Source organism: Takifugu rubripes, chromosome 15, assembly GCF_901000725.2.
Source record: "Takifugu rubripes chromosome 15, fTakRub1.2, whole genome shotgun sequence".
Classification (NCBI taxonomy): Eukaryota; Metazoa; Chordata; class Actinopteri; order Tetraodontiformes; family Tetraodontidae; genus Takifugu; species Takifugu rubripes.
The window spans coordinates 15,453,304-15,479,191 of NC_042299.1; the positions used below are offsets into that span (position 1 = coordinate 15,453,304).

The window sequence follows — 25,888 nt, forward strand, 5'->3', positions numbered from 1 at the left end:
AAGCCGGCACAGGACGGCAGCACTTCCAGACTCATATCTATAGAGATTTCAGAAAACCTCCAGCAAGAGAGGAAACATCCATCAAAAAAAGAGCTTTTCTGACATTTTCATCCACATTTATTTTTATGTGGCTCTCTACCTTTATAATAAGGGGACATTAATTTTATATACCGTTGCCAGGAGCTACCCAGGTGCATTACCTGCATTATGGGGATCTCCAGGTTAAACTGCTTTCCTCTCTTGGTGACCAGGGAGGCACTCACAACATCACGCTTTCACTCTCTGATATCGCATTATAAGACTGGATTATTAGGAATTAGGAAGTAAACAAGTAATATTCACTGTCATACCGAGCCGGAACATCCTCATACGGGAACTAGCTCCATGGTAAAATCCTTTTTTTAGGAGCCAGTCAACACATAATATCTGCTCATAAATGGCGAGACAGTATCACGGATCAACAACTTGCAATCGATTGGGCGGCCGGGCAGGATGGCGTCTTAGCATGCACGACACATGTCGACATGGTTATTAGAGCGTACACACGGGCCCGGATCTCTTCTGATGACATCCCAGAAAGGCAAACGTCACCCTCGCTATATAAAAGCCCCACCTCTGAGGACAGTTTTCAGGTGGCGGCAGAGAGCAACGGATGGAGGATCGAGCATGACCAGGGAGACGAAGGGAGAAACTAATGTGCTCGTACATTCGGTTCCTCCGCCTCTCTTTTCCAGACTCAATGTCTGTCCTTCAGGTGCCGCCTACCCCGACGCAAAGGTTAAAGCAATACTGGCAGTCATGAAACGACATTTCTGGGATTAACTGAGATTACACAGATTGTTTTGACTGTCATTTATTCTGGTTAGGGGTGGAAACATGACCTGCAGTACTGTCGTCTACGGCTCCGACGCAACGCTGGAACACTTTAATCCATCACGTTTCTCAGTAAATAATGGAGCTGATCGTCTATGCAGGACATGGCGGAGAGCCTCCAGCTCGTGTCCCCACACCGGCTGATTGCAGCACGGTTAATAATGCAGCGACTCACACGTCCTCGTGGACCTTTTGCCTGACGTAGACCAAGAACAACAAACCCCTCATGAGGCGGCAGAACGCCAACGGAGAGCCGCCTCTCAACGTCAACCTACGGAAGAGATCCGATAAACGCACTAAAGCGGGTAAACCGCTGTCCAGCCGGCGGGCGATCCTCACGTGCACAGATGTTTCCATGCGGCTGGATACTTCGCGCCCAGCCTGCACCACTGCATGTCTCTGGAGCTTCCTTCCTCTTTCCAACCCGCATACACCCACATTTACATTTTATCTGAGGAGCTGTAATGAAGAGATTTTCGATTAGCGTTTGATGTTGTCTTTAATCCTCTCAGTCGGGCAACTAAGACAACCTTCTGGACTGACTGAGCTGAGCAGATTTGGATCAAGAGACCTGGGACCGGCTGCCAATCAGCACAGTCGAGTGTTAAGCACGCCGATGCCGAATCAAATACAGTCAGGAGATCCTATTAACCAAGCCCCATTTATCTGCAAAGCGCCACGAAACCAGGGTTCGCTCCTCTCAGACTCGCCCGACGTTTGCGCGAAATCTGCGAGCGCTGCGGGAGCTCGAGACACATTTGAAATTGAAATGCATTGTGACTCTCCTAGTTCATCTGTGGCGCAACGGGAGGAGAGAGAGAGAGAAGTCCATTATCTCCTTCAAACGTGGCTTCAAATGCAGGCAGATGTCAAGATTGTGCCTCAGATCTGCGAACAGCCCCACTCTGCAGAAGGAATAAAGCAGCAACGGCACCATAATGGGACTTTGTCGGAGGATCGACCTGAGATGTAGCTAAAAAAGTTTGATAAATTCACATTGCTGTGGCCTTTATTTGGCTGGATAAATTCCCCTATTTGTTAGCTGCAGATGCAAAAGAAGATGGACATGTTCTGTTGAATTAGGATAAACAATATGTGATCACATAGGACAGGACAAGAGCTTTATTGATGCACCCGTCAGAGGTGGAACGCTTTACTTGTTTTTATCCCCTTTCTGAAATCAAGCTGCCTCACTGGCGGAGCAGCGAGTATCCGAGGCCCTTCACGTACCACTGTCGTGGTTCTTTGAAGAAATAAAGCACCTTTGTTCTCAGTCTGAAAAGGCCACAGAGGACGAAAGGGCACCAGCTAAAGTAAAACCCGCCAACCAATTATGGGCTCCCTGCCCGTTCCTGTGCAAGATGAAGTTAATCATCGGCGAAACGCTACTCGTTGAGCTACTTGGTTAAATTCCAGTGCATATTTCATTGTAACCACCTCGAAGAAAAATGAATTAATTTGCATTTCACGGAATTGCAAATGCATTAGAAGTCACCAACCAATTTCTGTGGCAAACTAAATGGCTCCAAGTGCGTACCTAAGCTGTTGTGATATGTTCTGGCTGCCAGAGGCGCGGGGCGGGTGAATAATTGAAAAAGGACATCCAGTGAAATGACACGCAGTTAAAGACAAAAACCTGGTGGAAGACTTCTATCAAAGGCTTGTTTCCAGCTTTCTGCCAACCCAACGAGCACAAGAGACACAATTTCTTTTGAGGCTTTTTATCTCCAAGGAAATTGTGAATCAAGAAAGAATAAATTTATTTCGGTGGACAAAAAAAAAAAAAAAAATCAGCTGCGAGTACTACAAGTTGACCCAGCAGGGACTGTGAATGCTTTCAATTGGCTTTTCAAATAATTTGTTAAGTGACATAAGTGCGCTTTTATCCCATTGGTGGCGATGTGATTTTTTTTTTTTTTTTAAAGTGTCAACCAGTTCATTCCACTGAGCCATTTTATTAAAGTGCTGTTCAAGTCATTTGTAATTCATATAAAGAGTAAAGGCACGGACACGTCCCCGGTGCTAAGGGACATGTGTTTGGATGTTATTTCCATTAATACGTCATGTTATATCTTCAACAAAACTGTTTCTGTCCACTGATTATGTGTGAAACCACACATATTCATATCTGCTGCTGACCCAGGAGGTTACACTGATGAGCATTTGGACCGTTTATTGACAGATCCACATCGCGACGAGTGCCCTCCTCTCTATAATTTGAATATTTTAACAGCCCTGTAATTTCAGCTGCCAAACAGCCAACTCGGGGCGTCGGGCCGCAAGAGTGAAGCAGCAAGAAAACCAGCCCAGAACTTGAGGATTTGCCTTTTTTCGTTGGCCTGTTCTCTTGGCTGGGCTCCGAAGTGCCTGTTCCCGGTGTCACTGATGCCTCCTTCAGTCCTCAGCAAAGAGCAGGCAGCCAGCACATCTGCACCTGAGCTGCTGCAGGTACAGTAACGGAGTTCCTGAAGAGACGCAGACGTTGCTGCTCTCAGACGACAGGATTCTAGGAGGCACAGCAGCCAGTCAATCATCTTCCCCCCATTGTTTACAGCAAGTCCAGATAAATAGTCCTGTGTAATAACATGTTTACGATGATTACTGTCATCTTGTGGCGCCCCAGAGACACGTCGCAGTCCAAAACCAGGAAATCGATGCTGTCTTCAACCGCTGGTTTGTCGCTCACTGCTGGGTGTCAACGTGAGCATTAATACTGGGGCCAGAACAGTGCAGAAACATATGGGGGGGGGGGGGGGGTTACACATCATGGTCTGTGAAGGGGGGGGGGGTTACACATCATGAGAAATCTTCTGCACACATAATGAGAGAAAGCTGTGGGAGATTAAGCAGCCTTTCATTTTTTAAACAGGGCATTTGCGCCAACACCTGCTGGATTGTGCGCATTCATATAACATATTAGGTTTAAATGTGCACCAAGTATTATTTTATACGAACAATAACAAAAGGATTCCTTTTTAATCCAATTCCTCTCGTTGCGTTCTGCATTTCTGGATTTGAAATTTGCCCTTTTAGCAATTTTCAGAGAAATTAATTCAGCCTTTGAGCACTAAAGAGGCTAACATTGCTTCGGTAAATGGTGCCTTAATGTCAGCATTTAATAGATGTGATATTATTTCGGGTAAAATGAGCGTCGGGATGAATGTGATGTACGGATTACCATTGTGATCCCGGCATTAGAGGCAATATTAAATGCCACTCAGAATTGCTGGAGGCAAACACAATCACTCCATCATTAAGTCTTCACAAGAAACTTTTCTGTGGTTGCTAGGCAACGGGGATATCAAGCACAAATATGAATGTCAACTCTTTCTGATCTTCGAACTTCAAACTTGTAACATTCACTTCCCCAGTAATTACGCACTGGTATTTATGGAGCTTATGAATGGTTAAAAAAAAATCCCCAAATCGATTCACTTTCCTAATCACCTGGATATTAGCCGACCTCGCCCGTGACATCACGGCGCCGCCGTCGGAGAGGAAGCGTTTTAATGAAAAGGACATCAATTTGAAGTACCAGCTTACATCTGGTGAGCATCAATGTCCCTGCGCCACAGAGCGACCCCAAATGATCAAATATCATGTCGGCTACTTTTTCATTTTCTCCCAGAGCCTCATTCCAAATCTCGATTCGCTTGTGGGGTTTTATCGTGCGATGACTCAGGTTCACCATCTGGATATCAGCCCCGGCAATTATTCATCATGACCAGGCCATTTCTGTGCTTCCTCCTTTCCTGCTTCCTCCATCCTTAATCACAATCCTCACCTCTGGTTCCAGCCACTTAAACCTGACCCAACATCATGTCTTCCACGTGCACTCGTGTACTGATGGAAGAAGAATGCAACATGAGGAGCCACAAAGCTCTTTGGAATTTAACTGCCAGGTCGACAACGAGGCATTTCTGTTTAGATGACTGAAATTAATCAGCAAGTTTAATTGGAACTTTAGAAATGTGTTATTCAGGAGCAAAAACATTTAAAATAGCTCAAGCTTAAGTGTGAAAAGTATTTCTTTTCTGGAGGAAAGTGCCTCATTTGCAGGAAGCCTCAATCTGGGGTAAAAGGATTGATGTGTTTTAGGGACGTTGAGCTTTTAGGAAGCCTTTTAACCACTTAATACCACATAAAACTTTCAATAAATGGCTGGAAAGAGGTTTTGTGTTAATGTTGGGCTTCTTTTGCATTAACGAGCAAATCATAAAGCTTGATGTATCATTTTTATTTCCCATAACATCATGTGTCTCTGCAGATCTGTACACACAAAACACACCTTTTTCGCCCTCCTCTTAATCTTTACACACTTGGATTTGACTCAGAGTCGCATCCGTTACATTCCACAGATTTCCCTTTGGCTCATGTCCGGACCGTCTTTTCCAGCCTTGCTGCCTGCACGTTAGCGGAGTCTTTGTAATGATCATCGGTCTAAAAGAACAGAGACGAGCATGCACACAGCTTCAGAACAGAAGACATTTTACAGGAACAAGACACAACAAATTGGCTGAAAACAAAAGAAATCTCACAGACACTGAATTCCAAACAGAAAAGATCTTTTTTGTTTTTTAACGGCCTGAATGTTTTTTACAAGAGTAGAAAATGAACAGAAAAAACAGCATTTTAAACGTGCCCCTGTGGGCAACGAGCTCTGCCTCAGTTAGGCGGCTGCCAGGTGTAAATGTCAGGTCAGAAGGGTTTGTGCTTCGCAAGAATGGAACCACAGTTTCAGGTGCTTCCACAGCGACCACAGCATTGAGAATTCTCATGTTCTGACACTGCCAGATGCCTTCATTCCCAGGGTTTTCTGCTTCTCATCACTGTCAGCACCTCGTGTGTAGTAACATCAGCGTTGCATCACCCTTTTTTCATTTCCCTCATTCAGCTGAGAGCTGATGCTGTTACATAACTCATTAAGGTCCACAAATGACCTGGGATCTGCTTAGCGAGCGCGTCCAAGTGAAAACGCTTCACCCGTGCCGTAAAAGGTAGGCGAAGCAGGACACTAATGCAGTGTTTCACTTAGGGCAATCAAGTGCATGAGCTGGTTTTGCTCTCATGTGTTATTACTCTCCTAATTTGCTTGCTTCATAAAGACTGGAATAATATGGACCTATGTTTCTGGATCTACACGCGGCTTCTGCAAACTGAAAATGCTTAATTGAGCCAAATTAACCAGACACCGATTAATGCGGCGACACTAAAATGGTTGAAAGAAAAATGTCTGCTTCATTCAAGGCTATTTTGTTTGTAGCTATAATGAGGTTTAAGACTCACAAATAAAAAGCGAAGGGTTCCGACAGGGCAGGACGTCGGTGCCCTGACCTCCCTCGATGACCTACGCTATTCCTGATGTCTTTCTTATGAAGGCAGTTTTATTTACACCGTTCTCGTGCCCCGTGTGGTCACTAGCTATTCATACTATGTGGTAAAAGTGAACTGGAGGACCTCAGGTGTTGCCCTTCGTTGGGTTTGATAGCTCCTTGACATTAGCCTGCGAGGTGCCTTATTATGTGTGCACGGAGAGAAGCCTAAATTAAGCGTGCAAACAGAGAGCACAGGGAAGGGAAATGAAGATTGTTATATCACATCACTGCAGGACACATAGAAAGAAAGGAGGGAAGAAAAATATTTGTTTTGTTTCGACAAACGAGCGTCCCGCCTGAGGCCTGCATGTGAATGTTTACGCACTGCTGCGGTGAAAATGTTCAGAAAACAAACGTCGCGGACGCAACCTGGACAAGGTTCGTTATTTTCTCCCCCAGTATGGCACTCACCACGGAGGACACGGCTGTAATCAGTGTAAGGCAGCACTTTTGAAACCACAAACAGGATGTTAAAGGACCGAAGGTGTTTCAAAAGATTTCCCATAACAAGAACTGTACAAAATGTATGTAAACCGAACCGCCCCCAGTTACGCACGTCTTTGGTTTAAATTGAAGTCTTTGCCTCCCTTTAAGTGCACACTCGAGCGTCAGCGTTCACAGTACAAAATCTGTTTTGGTTTTTTCGGAGGGGTGTGTTGTTATTTTATCGTCTCGGAAGCTGTCCCTTTCCTTCGCACTATGGGTGGAGCCGGCGGCGTGAACGCAGGTGTTTGCATCATATTGACAAAGCGATGAGGAACACAAGAGAAGGGGAACCGATCCAGCAAATGTTTCAGCCCAGATGCTAATGTGAAGCCGTTCTAGACGCACTTTACAACCGCAGCGTTTGAGAAACGGGCGTATTCACCTCGAGAGATTCACAAAAACAGCCGAAGCACATTTTCAACATTATACCACAGTTAAAAATGACCGATATTCATTTACAAAATATGCATTTGAAAGGTCTTCACCATCCCTTATTTGGCAGCCAAGAAGCTGCAAATATTTTGGACAACAACGAAATGCTCAGTAGGCACCCTGAGATGAAGATACAGATATGAGCTGTACGTTTATCCCCAAAAACACGATTCACTTAAAATCACAACAGACGTTACCGCTGACAGAATGAACACGGCCAGTCGACGGTACGGTTTGTAAAAGTTCAGCTAATGTGCTCTTTTTGTTGGCATAAACACAGTGAAGTCCTGGAAGTGCGACCCTGTCCGATGCTAGTTTAGCTAGAATTAGAACCATTAAGAAAAATAAAAATGAAATTTGAGATGAACTAAGAATATCAAGAACAGTAATCATATCAGAACATGTAGCAGGTAGATTTTCAAAAATTCGGATTATTTAGTCCATGAAATAAGTATTATTTAAATTTAGATTTATATATTTGTTTTCAAGTAGATGTTATTTATGTGTGCAAGTTTTGAAGAAAACCCCAAAATGGTGGTGTGGGTGTTGCGGTTGACCCTTGTTGGTTTTTTAGTAAATAGATTAACAACACACCCATACACAAAAAAGTGTAGATAATAAAGAGATTCCAGCACCAGTAGAGTGGAAGTGTGGAAGTAGTGGAGGTGAACTACAGCAGCAGCAGACGTCGTCTACCTGCAACACGCCGCGCAGCCTTCCTTTACTGGTTTGTTACCAGGTTACCAGGTTACCAGGACAGCCGGCGTTTACGTCTCTGAACAAAAGAACCGTAATAAACACATTTAAATTAAATTGTGGGGAAATTGGGACAATGAGCCAAAGAACAGATGATCACATTTTGGTGATGTTCTGGATTCCGGAAGGACTTTGACCTTTGATCTTCCCAACATCAAAGCCAAGAGGCCGTGATCAGAAAGCAACCTACTGCACGATGTAATCTTGTATCACTACTGCCTACAGAGTATACTGAATAACTACCCCACAGTTGAACCACCCCAGTAAAAGAAGAACTCAGAGGTCTCTCCCAGTGCCTGCTTGGCGGAGGCCTGTGGTCTCCGAGTGCTTTTTTCTAGTTTAACATGTGGACACAGTTAACATGTGGACTCAGTTTACTGTTGAATTAAGCTTAAACCGACAGATTCCTGAATTCTCTTAAGAGACTCAACATTACTAAGATGGTGTTAGTTGCTCTTCGCAGCGCAGCAGGGTCGGAGGAGGCTCGTTTAAATCACGAGCGCGGACTCGGCGTCCACGCCGGGCCGATGCTCGCGCTCGGACAGAGCGACATTATCGCCCCCTTGTGCTGATTGGGCTTTCAGTTGAGGCGAGCTGAAATATTTGAGGCTTATAAAGTTACTAAGAAAAGGTGTACGTTTACGCCATCTCGGTCAGCGCGACTCTACAGCAGCAAACATTAAAGGATTTCACTTTTTTCGTGAAATAATGATGCAACATTCATTCTTTTTTTTTGAGAAAATAATAACAAAACCACATTATTTGGTTCAGTTCTCCAGACATATGAGTCCATATGTAAAAGAGTCTAATTCTAGGCTGTATTTTCACTTATTCGAGTGTGTAAATGACTAATCAGAACCAGTCCAGTACTCAAATTTAGGATAGTTATCGTGTCTTTTTATAACCGTCAAGTGATGCTGCACTTGAGGTTCTGGATCTGGACATAGTTTCTAAGTTAATTAGCCATTTACAAAACAGTCAGTAAATATATAGCCAGCGAATGCCAATATTCCCTCTTAAATGCTAACTGAAAAATCAACAGCGTCTTCTTCTTCTTTAGGCAAATGATGTTTAGTAAGGACACATACACCCAGGAATAAATAGAATAATTTAGAATAACAATAAATAATTCATTTGTTCTGTTGAAATGTTTAGCTGCATAATCGTTTAGCTGGCGCACGGATCCGCGTTTTGCTCTTTGTTTGTGCGCTCTCGCACCGAGTCGTTGTTGTTGAGCGGCGGCGGTGGCGACTGCTTGCTCCTCAGGCTCCTGCCCTCAGTGGCGGCGCGCGAGGTCTCCGTCACAAAGAGGCGGGTCACCCACACCGAGGTGACGATGCGCTTGTACTCGTTCCTGAAATTCCTGTTGAGCAGGCCATAGATGATGGCGTTCAGACAGCTGTTGAAGTAGGCCATGAAGTAGCTGACGACGAAGAGCCACTCGGGAATACGGGGAGCTACGTGGGACGGATCTATGGCCACCGCCAAGCCGATCAGGTTTAGCGGAGCCCAACAGATGGCGAAGAGCACGAAGACCACAAACATGGTTAAGAAGTTCCGCATGTCGCTCGGTCTGATGCGGGGGCTCTCTTCTGTCTTCACTTTACGTCGGACCTGAAGCGAAAGTGGAAAAGGTCAGGAGGTCAGTGGTTCTGTCTGGAATACCACAATAACCAGAATACACCAAACATGGGCAAGTGTGTCACATTACTCCCATTAATCAATACAGATGATCAATCAGTGATGTGATGTGACCTGAAAGCACCAATCAGATGTTGGGAGGCAAACAACTAAAGCTTGTTTGGCTGCTAAAAGCTACGACACGCTAAGACGTGATTTCCAGAACATTCTCCTGGGCTTATGAACCAGTCATAGTGGTACTGAGAATTTACATTAACTGGTTAAAGTGGAGCAGAGGTCAGATGGACTGATTACAGTCAGAAAAGAGAGGCCAGTTTGAAGGTGACAAAGGGGCAAATGGACTGGTTATAGTGGGTCTGTAAAGCTAACTGGACTGGTTATAGTGGGTCTGTAAAGCTAACTGGACTGGTTACAGTGGGTCTGTAAAGCTAACTGGACTGGTTATAGTGGGTCTGTAAAGCTAACTGGACTGGTTATAGTGGGTCTGTAAAGCTAACTGGACTGGTTACAGTGGGTCTGTAAAGCTAACTGGACTGGTTATAGTGGGTCTGTAAAGCTAACTGGACTGGTTATAGTGGGTCTATAAAGCTAACTGGACTGGTTATAGTGGGTCTGTAAAGCGAACTGGACTGGTTACAGTGGGTCTGTAAAGCTAACTGGACTGGTTATAGTGGGTCTGTAAAGCTAACTGGACTGGTTACAGTGGGTCTGTAAAGCTAACTGGACTGGTTATAGTGGGTCTGTAAAGCTAACTGGACTGGTTATATTGGGTCTGTAAAGCTAACTGGACTGGTTATAGCGGGACAACCGGGCTAATTGGACTTTAGTTACATTTACCTTCTTTGTGGCATGCGGGCTTGTCATGTTTTGATCATGTATTCTGTCTGTATATTGTGACATTTAAAGAAAGCAGGGGCTCAATACTTAAAGGCCAACTGATCAAAAGTTTTGCTGTTTGACTCCAAGGATGTTCGGGAGCTTTACGACTTGATATTGACTTGGCTGTTATTCTGCTGTCCTGCTGCTTGGCTGTAAAGACATTAATAATGTACCCAGAGCTGAAAGACTGACCTGAATCACAAGTACCCAGATGCGCAGGTAACAGAAGGTAACCACGGCGATGGGAACCAGGAAGTGAACCACCACCACCGCTACGGTGTAGGAGCTGCTGACATTCTGGGCAAAGGTGCAGGAGTACACCCGGGGGTCGTAGCGCAGGGAACCGACAAAGAAGTTTGGGATAATGGCCACGACCGTGAGGACCCAGATTAAGGCGACGAAGAGCAGAGTGTTGCGGTAGTTGTACAGCCGGCTGTAGGAGAAGGAGTGGCAGATGTAGCAGTATCTGTTCACCGCGATCCCCGTGATGTTGAAAATGGAACCGATGACACTGAGGCCCATGAGGAAGCCGCTGACCTGAAAATTGAAAAAAAAAAAAAAGACATAAAGCGGAGAGAGTCAGAGCGTTGCAGGTGTCAGGTTAACTGCCCAAACCCTCGCCGATGGGACTCTCACCATGCACTGCGTGTTTCCCAGTGCCCATCCATCATGGAAGAGGGCATAGAGGACCAGCGGGTAGGGATAGAAGGCTACCACCAGGTCGGCGAATGCCAGACTCACCACAAACACGTTACCTAAAAAAGAGGAGCGAGAGCATCCATCAAATATATATCTGCCTCCTTTATTTACAGACGCCTCTCTTCTATCGTGCCACGGCGTAATTATCTTGCTCTTTCAACGACGGGGTTCAGCCATTGTCCGCCTTTGTTTGCTCGGACAATCAGGATGAGCACATTCAACCCTAATGGGCCGTTCCCAGTGAGGACCGTGTTATGATTGCTCCGCTCGCATTCATATTCCGGTTCACATCCTGGCCGGGGTGGTGGTGATGTGGCAGTGCCAGATAATCACGTCCTCTTCTCTGCTCTGCTGAAAAATCCCCAAACCTGCTCTGCTGTCGCACGTTGTTTAATTCAATGATTCTCTTATCGCAGAATAACCTGATGTGAGTTTAAATCAGTTGTTTCCCACAAAGCCACCCCAGGGATGGTGCTGGGGATCCTTTTTTTTCCCCACCTGGAGCTACACCGAGAGGAACGAATCAAAGAAGAGAGATGCTTTAAACGCGAGCACTGTCACAAATTTGTAAGAACTTGTTAGCGCGAGAGCGAAGAGAATAGAGTGGAGTTAACGTGCAGCCGAAAAAGAGCATAAATTCACCGGACTGTGTGGCGGCGTGACATAAACCAAATAAGCCCAGTGATTGTAATAATAGACCATTAAATTAGTTTTGCCAGGCAATAAAACTACCACTGTTTATTAAAGTCCTGCCCGTTTCCCCGTGAGCCGCTTTCGGACTTAATCAGCGTCATTTCTTTTGTCCTTGGCGTTGGCTCTGTTCTGTACCGGGGGAGGGGGGGCGTTCTTGGAGTGAATCTTCTGACCATAGAGGAGCTGACAGTAATGTGTTTACATTGCACTTTGTCCCGTAATTATTGTCCTAAAGGTGCAAACATCAGTCGCAGCGGGCCTCCAAAGGCGGGCCGCCTGGGCGAAGAGATGGATTGGATACACCAGAGGTGTTTCGCTCCTGCCCCAAGGGCGATTACCTCGCGCCAAGCAGAGTGTAATCAGTAACGACAGAGTGCTGCCATGTGAGGGAGCAGAGGGACAGCTTTGGTGTTTCTCTCACACCCGGGCTTGTTTGTTTTCCCACCTTTTTTTGGAACGCCGCAGTGGATGAGTCCTGATCCAGGCTGGGATCTCTGGTCCGCTCCGGCCGACGCTCTTTGAGGCCTTCAAACCTCCAACCTTGTCTGATGTGCACCATCGAAGCTGCAGCCACCGTCTCCTCCCCAGTTTTGAGTCTTGGTGTCAGTGTTGCTAATTTTAATAATGATTCTAATGTCGACGCGGGCTTTAAACCAAAGGAACACTGACATCATAAACGGGCCTTTGGCCATTTTTAGACGCTATTATATGTCGGATGAGCTTCGACTAATAAACTCTATTATCGTATCTAGGTCTCATTTCATGAACAAATGTGTGCAGAGGTGATTTGAAGAGGCGTCTGAACGCCCTTCAAACAAAAGCAGCCGCTGCCAGAAGACCGTGTTCGTCAGGAGTGACCTGAAGCATTGTGGGGATTTGAAAGCCGGTGTAACGTGGAGAGGAGCAAGGTGTCCCGTGCGTGTGCGTCACGCTCCCTCTCTGCACCCCGTCTGTTGCTTAATCCGTCTGACCGAGCCGTGTCTGAGGTGCACCTGAGCTGTATTTACAGCAGCGTCTCCGACACGTTCCATTCTGCCGCTAAGCTACGTGAACACGCCGCTTCGCCGTGTAGCTGCCACCCCAGAACTGTCAGCGTGCACGGCCATGCAAGAGGAGACAACAACTCAGCGCCACCGGCGGCACATACAGGAGGTGTGGAAACGAGTCTGGACTCAGGCGCCGGCTCTCCAGGGTCCCGACATAGCGCGACTGTAAATTGGAATGTCTCAAGAGTCAGAAACAATGTTTGAGATTATTATTATTCATGTAAGTTAGAGGACATGAAAATGAAAACAAGCTCCAAAACTCACCCTTGGTAGCTGCTGCGGACGTGTGTGAGACTGTCTTTGGCAAAGGATTTTATGGATCTATATTGGATATTCTTTTTAAAACACATCTGTGTTTGTGAAGGGAGTTTCTTTATTTGTTTAACATTGTGGGACACGAGGGTGTGAGAGGTGTTATGAAGCCATCAGCAAAGCAGATGTTGGCAATTAGCTGCATAAAATGACAAAAGAAAAGCCGCTGTTTTAAATGCACGTGTGGAAGGGCTCTGGCACACACCCAAAGGTCCTGCGTGTGCACGTGCGCGCTCTGAGTTTTTGTTTGCGCAGGCTTGTAATGACAGCGCAAGTTAGCATCAGAAGTGTTTGTGGACATCTCACCTTGTTCCTGAAGCATCTGTTCACCACAGCCATGAATTACACTAATGATCACATTTCATAATTAGGACTTTATACTGAAGCCTGAGTTTAAATACTCTAATCTTTCCTTCAGGCTTTAGAGAAATAAAAAACGACATCTACGACATGTCGTACAACTTAATTACCCCGAAGTGATGGGGGAGGGGTGTAATTTGGACTAGCAAATGTTCAAAGGCTGATTCATTTTCATGCACAACTTAAAACAAAGTACAGATACATCAAATGTGCACTTTTATTGTCATGAACGCGGTTCTGCTCAAACTCGGAGGCATGTGAGCTAACTATGCTAACTCACTGTACATCCTTTCATAAATAAGCCAGGTTATTAAATTTATAATGTAACATTTGTGTCCGGATCCATAAAGTGTCTGACTCTAATAACACTCAAACACACATCCTGTTGCGTGACCTTGAGTTTTAGATATCCTCCTCTATATAATAATATTTGGTTTTCAGATGTTGTTCCTGTGGGAGGAATCGTGAGGTTGCCTTGTTTGCATTTAAATCTGTTTTGAGAGGCGGGGGGGGGGGTTCAGGGCACGAAAAAGGCTGCACTTCCATGTGGAAAAGCTGCATTAATGTGTGGAATGGCCATACACGATATGATCGGGACAATTAGCAGTCGACAAAAACGCCGCGGCTATTGATTTTAAGCTAAAAGGGCAAAATAAGAACACGTCTGGTTCAATTTAGAGAGGGAAATGAATTTAGCTGTCAACAGGACATAGAAAATTAGCGGGATGGTGAATAATTAAAGGGGGTTGACGGCGCTGGAATGTCAGAAGCAGGCGAAGAGAGCGGAGGACACGGCCATAATGGAACAATGGGAGTCATTTCTTTCTGTTCTGTTTGGAGGCGAGGTGAAGAAAGTTGTCATCATCACTAAACATCAGCACACCAGTGGCTTCACGGCCCGCTGACCAAAAAAAGAGGCGAAACTGGGCCTCTTCATTCTCTCCTCCACCTCTTAACTACTCTTTCCTTTCCTTTTGTATAACAAATCTTGAAATACATGGCTGTATATATTCCTTCGCTTCCATGGTTAAATGTCGCTCGAGACGGAGAGAATTTTTAAGACGATGAGAAGAAAATTACATTAAAAAGACATTATATATCTGTCTTTGTGAAAAGTTATGCCAGTAGGAGACATAGCGCCAGAGCAAATGCACTTTTAGAGTGAATAACCTCAGGCATCTTCTGTAAAAGTTAAACCTGAAACTCTCATAACCTTCCACTTTCTGTCAGACCAGTGAAGTCTGCAAATCAGCCACAACAGTTTTTCAGGTCGGAGGCTTGACTTATGGACGCGTTGCATCAGGGCAGCCGAGGCCAGTTGGCTACCTCCCGCAACAGAACATTCGGAATATTTAAGTTTTTCTTTATTTATCCCCGTACATCAGCTCAGCGATGAACTGGTGCAACACCAGTCATGTGAGGGAAGCCTCGAGCTTCATAGAACGTCACATTTTGAGTGTCAGAAAGAATAGAAATGTATATAATCCACGCAGCTGGCTGTGGGCGTTTAGCCTGTGTTACACCATAGAAGCTCATCTTAAAGCTCATCTTAGCTAAAATTAGCCAATGTGAAATTGCTTAAGTGTTGTCAATGCGAACCCTTTTCTGAGTTCACCATCAATCCAGCAGAGTTGAGAAAATCTGATTCAAGGAGAAGCTGTCTTTTAAAAATATATATTTATAATACAGATTTTATATATCGATCGTCTTCTTGGCTTTGGGAACACGTTGTACTGAGTTCTCTCTCACTGATATCAAGGTTGAGACATCTGTGAAATAGAAATGTGAGATCATTCTGAACTAGACAGACTGTAGGATTAGCACATCAGTAATGTAGCCAGTGGGGGGGGGGGGGGGGGGGGGGTATTGTGAGGAGATAATGGGATTCCTGAGGTTGAGACAGTAAATACAAGCCTGATTGATATTGCCGATGATCAAACGGCACAGGAAACTTTCTTCGTGCTAAAATTAGCGACGGCACGTCTGAGTTGCTGGATTATTCAGAGCGGTGTGACTTTTTATTTGACTACCTGATTGAGACAGTCTGGAGCGTCATCGGAAAAGCAAAAGGAAATGTTTTGAATAATTTGCCTTAGTGGAAATAAACAGATGGGAAAGAGGATTAGCCAAAGTATGGAAGTCCCGGGGGTGCGCCACAGGAGACGGAGTCTGTGGGAAAAGAGAATTAAAAAAAACTTTTGATGGAACAGTAAGAACAGCTCCAAACACTAATTAATCCTTTAAAACCTCCTTTCTGCTTCTAAAATGAGTTCATGATTATGATTTGCTTCATTAATAAACACCAATGTTGCCTGAAAAAGGCTCAGCTGGAGGTTTCTGCCTTTAGGGATCCACTTGGGTCATGCTACAAGACTGTCATGGCGGTGGAGCGATAAATGAGGCCAGAATGGTCAGAATGGTCCGTTTCACTCTTTCTATAGGTGTGATTCTGGGTCATCGAGGTCACCTGGACCTCCACGAGGTTTCTGACTGTTTGTCAGAAACAGGACCTTGTGAAAGATCTCTGGTAACGAGTCCTAATGCAGCTGTAATTTCTGCCTCCTCCCTGGGGTGCGTCTGCCGTGTTCACCCTCTGCCTTCAGTGATGCTGGTGCAGCTAACGCCGGCTAACACCAGCTAACACCAGCTAACACCAGCTAACACCAGCTAACGCCGGCTAACACCAGCTAACACCAGCTAACACCAGCTAACACCAGCTAACGCCGGCCCACTTACCGTCACCGTTGGTGAGCTACACGTGCCGACCAGCGAGTAGTTTGCTTCTATAGTTGCAGTGACTTTTACAACGTCGCTGTTTTATATGCAAATTGATTCCAGGATGGAAGCCGTTTGACGCCCTGTCGCGCTTTCCCAATTATACTTGCAAGAATTTAAGGTTACCACAACACACCTGCCGCCACCCCCAACGGCACCTCGTGTCGCGCAACCTATGCTAATTAACTAAGAATCAATTAAGGAAGAGCTTTAGGATATGCTTCAACCTTGACTTAAGGGGAACGTGCAAGCTAACTCCTAAATCATGTTTACTCGGGCACTCAATGGAATTAATGACCACAATAAACAGCTCATCAGTCATTTCAACAGAAACCGTCGGCTCTAATAAGCACGGCCTTGTTTGGTGACAATGTTTCATCTCGGACAGCGTTTGTGACCTTGATGACGAGACCAGAGGTCAGAGAACCTGACCTGGAGCTGTTTCCTGAGCTTTTGCCACAGGTTTCAGCGAGTCCGACACTTCTCCACAGTAATTATAATTATTAATAGCTTCATACCTGCTTTTAAATTCACCTGAACACTTCCTTCGTGTCCATGTCAGCGGGGACTAACTGCTCATGAAAACGATGCCTGGAAATCTTCGCTGCCACACTGAAAACGACTGACATTTTCCCGCTGGACTGATTTCCCAGCATCCTCTCTGACATATGGAGCCGGGATCCAGGGATGTGCTTTTGTACGCTCCGGGCCTGTGTCCGTGCGCCTGGGCGTGGAAGTGCTCCGAGCAGGAAGCGCTGTGTGGAAGAGGAGCGAGCGCCTGGCGTGTTAGTAAAGTAGGAAGAACGGGCGAATTAGGAGGTGCGTCAGGGCCGACTTCAATCACGGCCAATTAAATCGGCTCCTGTCTCTCCGCCTTAAGAATGACAACCGAAGGATAAGCAGACAGATGGGACCAGGAAAAAATGAATGCGGGACAATAACAGGCATCAATTTGTCCCGAGTTCACTCGGCAGAACTGTAGCCAGTCAAAGAACTGATGACGAGGGGTGAAACATACAGGAATATTTATCATAACATGTAACCAGGCGGTTCAACACAACAAACTATTTTTAAAAAGAGGGTTCACGGCCACACGCTGGCATGAGGAGGAAATCGTGTGGCCCTATTAGCATCTCCTCAAAGCCCGGCGTCATGAAAGCCAGGCACTGGTTTGAGGGCTGCTCCTCCTGGTTTTTTTGCCCAAATCACAACACTTCTCTTCTTAAAAGCACATGAGATTAACTGGGCCACCATCTGTGGGCTCCATGTTCAGAAGCCCAGCGAGGGCAGCGTTTGGCCAGGGCATAATAAGCTCTGCCTGAGGGTCAGCTCGGCCTCCAGCGGCACCGGGACGCCGACCAGCACCGGTGGATTCACAATACGCTGTTGTGATGTGCTGAAGAAGAAAGCTTGTGAGAAATGACGACGGGGGGTTAACAGCCAGTTGGTTTATGGTGTGTGGGCATAAGTGAGCACCACGGCCACACTGCACGATGCTGGTGGCTTTAAACAGCACCAGCAACCTCTAATGGGAAGATATTGCTCCTTGGTAAACTTTATTGGGGCACCTCATATCCGAATTACAACGTTTGGCTTCACAGCCATAAAAAGTGTGGCGTCTTTTCTTGATTCCTCTCATGATCCCACTATGAAAGCACAGTCTGGGAGAAACTGGCATGATTAAAGACAAACAAGTGACAGAAAGTGGCAGAGTAGACCCGATTTAGAAACCTGAAATGAAGAGAAAACAAACGCCGGGCTGGATTTGCCCTGGGGAAATCACTTGCTAGAGTTTGGAAAAGGTGAAGACGGTAAGTCTGAAGCATTACAGCAATGATGCTAACAAAACAATTAGCCAGAACAGGGATAATGAATGATAAGCACGAGCTGCCGAGCCTGGTTTATTTTTACTTTTGTGCTTTTCTGCGGTGAAGAACTGCAGGCAAAAGCGCAGCGCTGCTCTGAAAACAGACTCTGATTCTCAAGGTCCGACAGTGGCGGGGAGGAAAACGCGCGGTATTGATCAGCGCGCTCGCTGCAGAAAACACCAAACTTTCAAGGGCTGCTGGAAAGTTCAAGTCCCCTGTGAGTGAGAGACTCAGGCGGGTCTGACACGGCCCCGGTTTGTCTGACTGCTGCGTTGCCGTGCTGCTGTGGCGGTGCCAGGTGATCACATCAAAGATCGGAAGATTAAAGAAGCTTTGATGGGAAAAGAGCGGATGGTGCCAGGATGAAGTCACCGATGGGGGGAGGGCCCTTAAAATGTGACAGTAGATTCAATCCTACTTTCATTTCAAACTTTACGGACTCGAGAACTTGTAAATTTCATGCTTTGACGCACATACGTGAAATGTATTGGATTTTGGGACTGTCCCAAGTCCACAGACAAGGATGCACATTGGAATGCAGCTAATTCCACAAAAAAGGTTTGTCAGGCCCTCCCATGCTAGTTAGCATGGTCCTAGCTCACAGAATATTTCTGATGAAAGACTTCTGATTAGTGAATGCTATTGAGAATATGGGAATACGTCTCGGTCTCTTCCTGAAATACCAGAACGAAGCAGCTATTTTGGTTTTTAACAAACCTCCACATTCCAGTGCACAATCACATCCGGGCTGAAGCTAAAAGGAAGAAGACGCGTCCACTGTTTTTCTCTGAGAAAATCAAAGCATCGATCATAAATGTGCACTGAAATATCAGGTCAGCTGAAAATAAGTCTTCCATTGATTCAGTATTATTACGGCTTATCTCCTCAGCTAAAGGTCAAAGGTCAGGTTTGACGCGAGGATGTAAACAAGGGATTGTTGCTACTTATTATTCGGCATTGTTGCGCAATCCCGCATGTTAAACGTGCAACATTGTGACTGTTGCTCCTAAAACATTAAATAATCAGAATACAATCTCTTATGTGTGAACATGTCATCTACGTTGCCCACATGCTCCCGTTGGCGCGTGACATTATATACGGTCTCGTCAGTGTTGCCATAACAACCAGATGCACTGCGATGGAACAGAAATGACCAGTCACTTAAAGAGGCGTGAGGCGAGTAGGGAAAATGGAATCCATGTGCAGGGAAAAGCACCCCCAACCTTTCTGCGGCGTATCTGAGGAGCGGGGGGGGGGGCGGTAAGTTGGCGTTTACCTCCTAATGGTGCGGAAACAAAGAAGCGAGTCCTGTTGATCGACGGCTCCTCTTCAGATTACGTTTGAAGGTAATTTCAAAGCTCCTGTTGTTACATGTGTCTTCACTCCCCCCCCCCAACAGTGCTGGTGTAAGCAGGTCCATTCCTGAGAAAAATGATCAAACCGTGCTGAAAGTAACAGCAGAAAAGTGATTGGCTGTAGGTCCAGTTGGCAGAGGCGTGCAGCCGCAGAGCGAATACTGCCAGTCAGCGCTGCCCGTTGCTCCCCGGCAGCTCACTTCATCAACTTGGCTTAAGGTGATGATGGTTCCGCTGCAGGTTTGGCAGCCGCTCCGCAGTCACGCTCGCTGATGCGCTGGCTCCGGAACCACAGGCTGCAACCCACATTTCCCCCCCTGCCCGTCCAGCCAGCAGAGGAGCTCATCAGCAGCCTCGACTAAGTTCTGTTCTGTGAGGAGGGAGCAGGAATAATTCTGCTGCCGTTCGGAGATTGTAAAAAAATAAAAATAAAAATAAAAAAACGGTATGCAAATGCGGAACTTCTACGGAACTTTCCGTCCTGGCAGTAATCTCCTTCAGCTATTTTTGTTTCTCCACCATCTCCCGGGGGAAATATTTGCCTATAATTGCTTTATCGGTCACCAGCTCCAACTCCAGCCCAGAGCTGGGTCCATTTGTGAGTTTTTACCAAATCAGAAAGCTTTTATTTTTCTTTTTACAAAGAAGCAGAGGGAATTGATTTCATTTTTTCTCTCTACTCAGTAGTGGAAATGAAAAATTGCCACCACTTAATCAGGTTCTGCCTGTTGGAGCCGTTGGTTCCATGGACGTTGGGGACGATGGAGGCTTCACGTCTTCCTTTATACACCCCATAATGACAGCTCAGATTCACCATCACGCTCACGTCTTCTGTCTGCTGTCACAAGGAAAAACCTCCTTCAAGCACCAGATTCCTCAAAGGTTTGTGTTATTTCGCTGTTCCGGTCCAACAGATGTAAATCTGTCGTTTCTGATGGCGACTTGGTGTCGTGGCTCCTCCCAGCTCTCCACCATGTGACCCACAAAGCCTCACATGGCGCCTGTCCTGAAACGGCTCCGTGTTGTCTTGTTGTGGATTAAAAATAAATAAATAAAACCCCGAACATGTGAGCTGTAACCCAGTTTCCGCACTGGAGGGTGTTTGGTGACGGGGGGATGAAGGGGGGGGGGGGGGGTAGTTTGTTTGTTCTTTTTTCCAGCTGAAGGCTGAATTTGTTCCAATCCAACAACGCTGCGTCGAACTTTGATTGGACCAACTGATGGCTGAAGAGAGCGGGTCAGCGCCAACATGTCTGGCCTTTTAAAAACAGCTCTTTTTTTATGCTCCCTGCTGTCTAGGGGGATATTTACTAAATCGATGCTGTCATTATTCACCGCCATCGTCCTCTTGAGGATATAAAAACCAACAATAATGTCTTGTTTATTGACGGGCGCGTAACTGCGCAGAGTTTGGAGGAGTTCAGCTGGCTCTTGACGCTTTGGCGGGATTAGCATCTGCCTGTTTGCTAAATCACTGAGACTGGGGGGGGGGGCATATATTCTCTCCAACCGCTTATCCTTTCGCCAGAGTGTTCACGCGTCTCGTCGCCAAGCGTTCGTCGAGGAGGGACAAACGCCTGGCGCCGGCGCTCCAGCCGCTGCTGCTCACCTTCTGTTGTTGTGAACTCGGACGGGTGCGATTCCCATTCAAAATGCACTTTGTGGACGTGCCGCCTCGGGCAAACCCAGCTCCCCCCCCCCCACACACACACACACACGGCCAGGAGACACCACAGCAACCAGCCCCCATTTTCCCCTCAATTCCTTCGCATTAAAAGTGCTGTTCTGCTCTGGCAGCACAAGCAGCCGAGCCTGTGAGGAGTTCATGCATCCGTGTGAGGAACATTACATATATATTCTGTGTGTGTGTGTGTGTGTGTGTGTGCGTGTGTGGGTGTGTGTGTGTGTGCAGGATACACACTTTCAGTCTATCAGAACATTGAATAAATGTGCTTTTAAAAAATATCACAGCAACCTTGATCTAGTGTTGCTGTGATTTTCTACAGAGTGCAGCAGGCCGACATCAAATCCGGTCTGTCCTAAGAGACTGACCTTTGAAGTCTACGCTGAACTGTAAAGCAAAGCAGATGATTAAATCGGAAAGCTGTCTCAACCCATCATTATTACAGCCAATGTCGGGAAAACACAAGTCAGAATTTAAAATGCACAAAGGCCGAGATAACAACAGACTTTTTTGATTAAAAACACCAACAGGAGTCTCTCCCATCATGGAATGTTTTTTTTTCCTGGGATACAGAATTACATCCAGTCTCTTTGAAAAAGCCTTTGATTTTTTTAGGCGGAGAAAATGAGGCATTTTTAAAGGACGTCTTGGTGCGTGCCGGGTCGAAATGTGGCTGAAAAGGCGCTGGGATTGAAAGCCACATCACAGGAAATAAACACACTCTTAAGATGTGGGACCCCCCAGCTCTGAAAAAGCCCCACACAAGCCCATTTCACACTGATTAAATACAGATTTGTGGGATTTTTCCAGTAGCTTCGGCGCCTTTTGCTAAATCAATAACTTGTTTTATAGACAGCAGAGCCACAGTTTAAGATTTGTTTTTCAAGAATTTATTTTTTTTTAATTGGAAAAATTGCCCATTTCCATCTCCAATCTGCAGCTCGTGAGTTTGACAAATCAGGCGTGAGGCGAAATCAATGAGATCTGATGAAGCTTTCTCTGAGGATGTGTTTTAAACGAGCCCACAGGGCCCTGTAGCCCTTCGTTAGAGTCATCACAACAGTTGTGCCGTAATAACACAGCTTCAGGGCTTCCTAAAAATAGAAAACTGATGAATCACAACATTTGAATGTTTAAGTGGCGCCAGGCTGTGAAATATTCCAGTGATGCTCTGTTCTGGTGCAGCTGGCCGGAAAATCAAACTTTGATTTCTGTAAATGAACCTTTCCTTTCAATGGGGCTTCAGGTTCACAAGAATAAAGTTTAAACCAATCTGGAGTTCCTTTGACTTTAAAAGGGATCCCGAAATGTTCTTCAGCGGTTATAGAAACCTGGAGAGTTCAGCCAAGAATGAAATGTCCTCCGATCCCATTTCAGCTCCCGCGTCTCTGGCAGCACGGCTTTAGCACGTAGCGCTCCTTCTGCTACATGCTCACATTAGTATCCGACCAGGATGCTTCCTCTTCAACGCACAAGTTCCCGCAGCTCGTGGTCCTGGGTGAAATTACCTCTACTCTTCTCCATCTCAGTAAGAAATACTCAACTCGGAGGACACTTAGTCCAGAGGTTTTAGCTCCTGCAGCTACAAGTGGGGGTTCTTCAAGTGGAGTCGTAGCTGTGGTTTTAAAAAGCTTCTGGGACAGTTTGATGGTCTTTGACTGCAGAGGGATTTAGTTAGACGTCCCCTTTGACCCCCCTTCCCTCACCGTAGACCACCTCTAATATCTCAGCCTCTCTCACCCCCCCCACTCTTCCTTCTCTTGCAGCAAATCCCCGCCCTCCTTCCACCTCTTCACCCACGGCTGCTTCAGGGTCCCGTTGCGTAACGCGCTGGGAATCATCACAAAGCTCGGATGGCGGATGCGCGGCGAAAGCAGCCGTAACGGGGATAATCAGGGACGTATGAATGGAGATGTGACTGAATGGCCATCGCTTGCTTTGCAGATAAAATGGGTCGACGCGCCATTGTTCTGTCAGTCGCCGATGCGCTCGTGCCCATCAGCGTGCCCCCCCACCCCACCCCACCCCACCCCTCCCCGTCCCAGCGCTAAAGTACTGGTAACGGGCTGACTGTGATGACACATGACAGTTGTTCTTACATTGTCTCTGCCGTGCCTCTTCCCTTTATAAAACAACATCACTCTCCTCCTCACGGTGGGATTTCAGTCCTTTCCCTCTTTTATCCGAATGCCGTCGTTTTCCATTTCATACTCCTCGTCCTTGTCGTTTTCCCCTGTTTTAGAGCCTCTTCCAAAGTGCTCCTTTCCTTCACAGTCTCCTCCGCTCTGACCTCGCTGGCCCGATTGGTGCAGATTCTTTTATGCAGCCGTGGCTGTTCGGCAGGGGTCAGAGAGGTCATGTTTGGGGCCCAAAAGCTGCAGGACGGTGCGGCGGTAGACTCTCGGAGAACATTGCCAGCACCCACATCAAAATTACACTTCTGCCTAAATATCCAGCAAGTAACACAAAAAAAGCCAAGCCAGATGATGAAAGAATTATATTCCAAAGCCTCGACGCATGCAGAAAATCCCCCCAAAGCCCCGCAGACACTCTTCTCCCATGCATTATAAATCAGTGGCAGCTCTGCTCCCCTATGGATTCTACGTGAAAAATGATGTAACTAAAAGGAGTCGCTAATATTTGTCACGATGGGACGTATAATAGAATGTCGAATGCAAATTTAACGCATAATTTCAATCACGTCAGTATCGATTAAATGAACTTATTCAAACCCAAAGCAGAATCCCAGCCCCTGCGTCTAATCGCTCCCGTTTATTTTATTTTTTATTTTCATTTCCCGGCTCCAGCTTAACAATTTCTGTTCCTGCTTTGTCATCTTTTCTTCCTCTCTGCCTCCTCCTCCATGTTACGCACACTGGATGAAACAAGGTTCCAAATGTGTCGCCGGGCAGACGCTGCAAGTGCGGCGTCCCTTTTTTTTTTTTTCTTGTGTTTGTTTCTGGGCTGGGAGGGAAAATCGCGATATCTGATCCAGCTGACAACCTCAGCCGGCGAAAAAAAACGCAGTTTTGAGTTTAATGAATTAAAATCAAAACCCTTTGAAAGCCTTGAGTGGAGTCTTACATTATGGAGAGGGGAAAGGAGCCCAGAGGAAAATAAAAAGCAGAAGTGTGTTAAGCAGTTTTCTTTAAGGAGCTGTGTGAGAAAGAAAATGACAAGTGTTAGACGTGTTAGTAGATAAAGCCTCATCTTTGTGAAAGCAGTCACAAAGTGCCAGATAAATACACAAAAACCCCAAAACCCCAAGAAACAACTTTCGGGGGCGTCTCACACCTCATTTTAATGTGATGTGTTTTCGCAGCACATTTGCCTGAGACACGGTCTCAGCAGCAGAAACGGTTGCTGAAGGTGAAGAAAAGCATAAAGTTCTCATCCCTAAAAGGTTTCTTCTTCTATAAGATATCAGCTGAACTACAGCTGATATGTAGAAATGCTGCATCAAGATGAGCCCTCGCTGGACATGATTAAAAGTAATTACACCGTAAAATGTTTCATCGATTATTACTGAGAATGGAGAGAAAATTTCACTGACACAGTGAAGCAAGTAACCGCTGACAGAGAGAGTTAAAATGACCCCCTGCTGGTTCACGGAGGCCCTGGAATGATGGCGTTTCATGGGCTGAGGCTTAATTCTGCAATTAATTCCCACCCCTAATCTGTGTTGTCACGGCAATGCGACGGCGTGCGAATTGGAGGCTCTGCCAACAGCTGAGTGCCCTGTCAACATATCCGAGAGGGAGGAACACAAATCCTCCATATTTATTCTGCCAGAGTCTCTCTGGATTAGAGTCTCAACGGGCCTCCGACGGGGTAAAGATGTGGAATAACGAAAAAACGGTCCAATACGGACCAAAACGCAGCTAAATCAATTATTTAAGCATCTGATCAGGGAGGTACAAGCTGACTTGTAATCCACTGATTGTTTAATCAGGTTAAGATAACCATAACCTAAAATGTGAAGGGCAAACTCACATCACTGTGGTGTTTCTCCCAGCAAATGCAGAGGAAAGGAGAAAAAAGGAGCCAAGGGTCACATGTTGCATTGTTGCGAAGGCCCGATAATAGGTGTTAATACAGTCTGCTGTGTGTGTTTGTGTGTGTGCGTGTGTGTGTGTACACGCATTAAACGGTTTGCATAATAAGTGCCCTGAATGTGTGTGTCTCACTTGTCTCTTCTGGTCACACATTTGTGAAACGCTGTGTATAATGCATCGACTTTCACCCGGGGAGCTAACGCTTAGCATAGCCGCCACGCACCTCCAGTAAATCTATACCAATTTGTGAGTCAGCAAACTTAACCAGGAAAAATTTACTTTCTGTGCTATCAGGAGCAGTTGTCACAAACCAATTACAGTTCTTAACAAGTATAATTGTACCGGATCAAGCATGGGCACTCCTGCTCTCTCCCTCTCTCCCTCTCACTCTCTCTCTCTCATTTATGAATATTTCATTCCACTTTTTCATGTTTTATCAATGTGAGAACAGCCAACTAACGCTGAGAGTGCGCAGTGGTAGTATTTGTGGTGGCAGTGGGGTTTTAGAGAGGGCCACAGGAAGAAAGTGGAAGGTCCACGAGAGACAGGCCTTGAAATTTTCAGCACCATGGAGAGAGGCAGACAGAGAAGTTCAATGC

At 46.0% G+C, this 25,888-nt stretch overlaps 1 protein-coding gene across 1 annotated transcript in view; it reads right to left on the reverse strand.

Annotated features, from left to right (window-relative positions):
* Window positions 1-5,095: 5,095 nt before the first annotated feature.
* mtnr1bb (melatonin receptor 1Bb) overlaps window positions 5,096-25,888 on the reverse strand; it is a 28,249-nt gene continuing 7,456 nt past the window's right edge. Inside the window, exons 5-7 of the mRNA XM_003971327.3 lie at window positions 11,079-11,197; window positions 10,635-10,979; window positions 5,096-9,536 (exon numbers count right to left, since the gene is read on the reverse strand). Coding sequence (XP_003971376.2) covers window positions 9,090-9,536; window positions 10,635-10,979; window positions 11,079-11,197 — 911 coding nt within the window. The 3' untranslated portion in view covers window positions 5,096-9,089. The remainder of the gene's footprint in view (window positions 9,537-10,634; window positions 10,980-11,078; window positions 11,198-25,888) is intronic.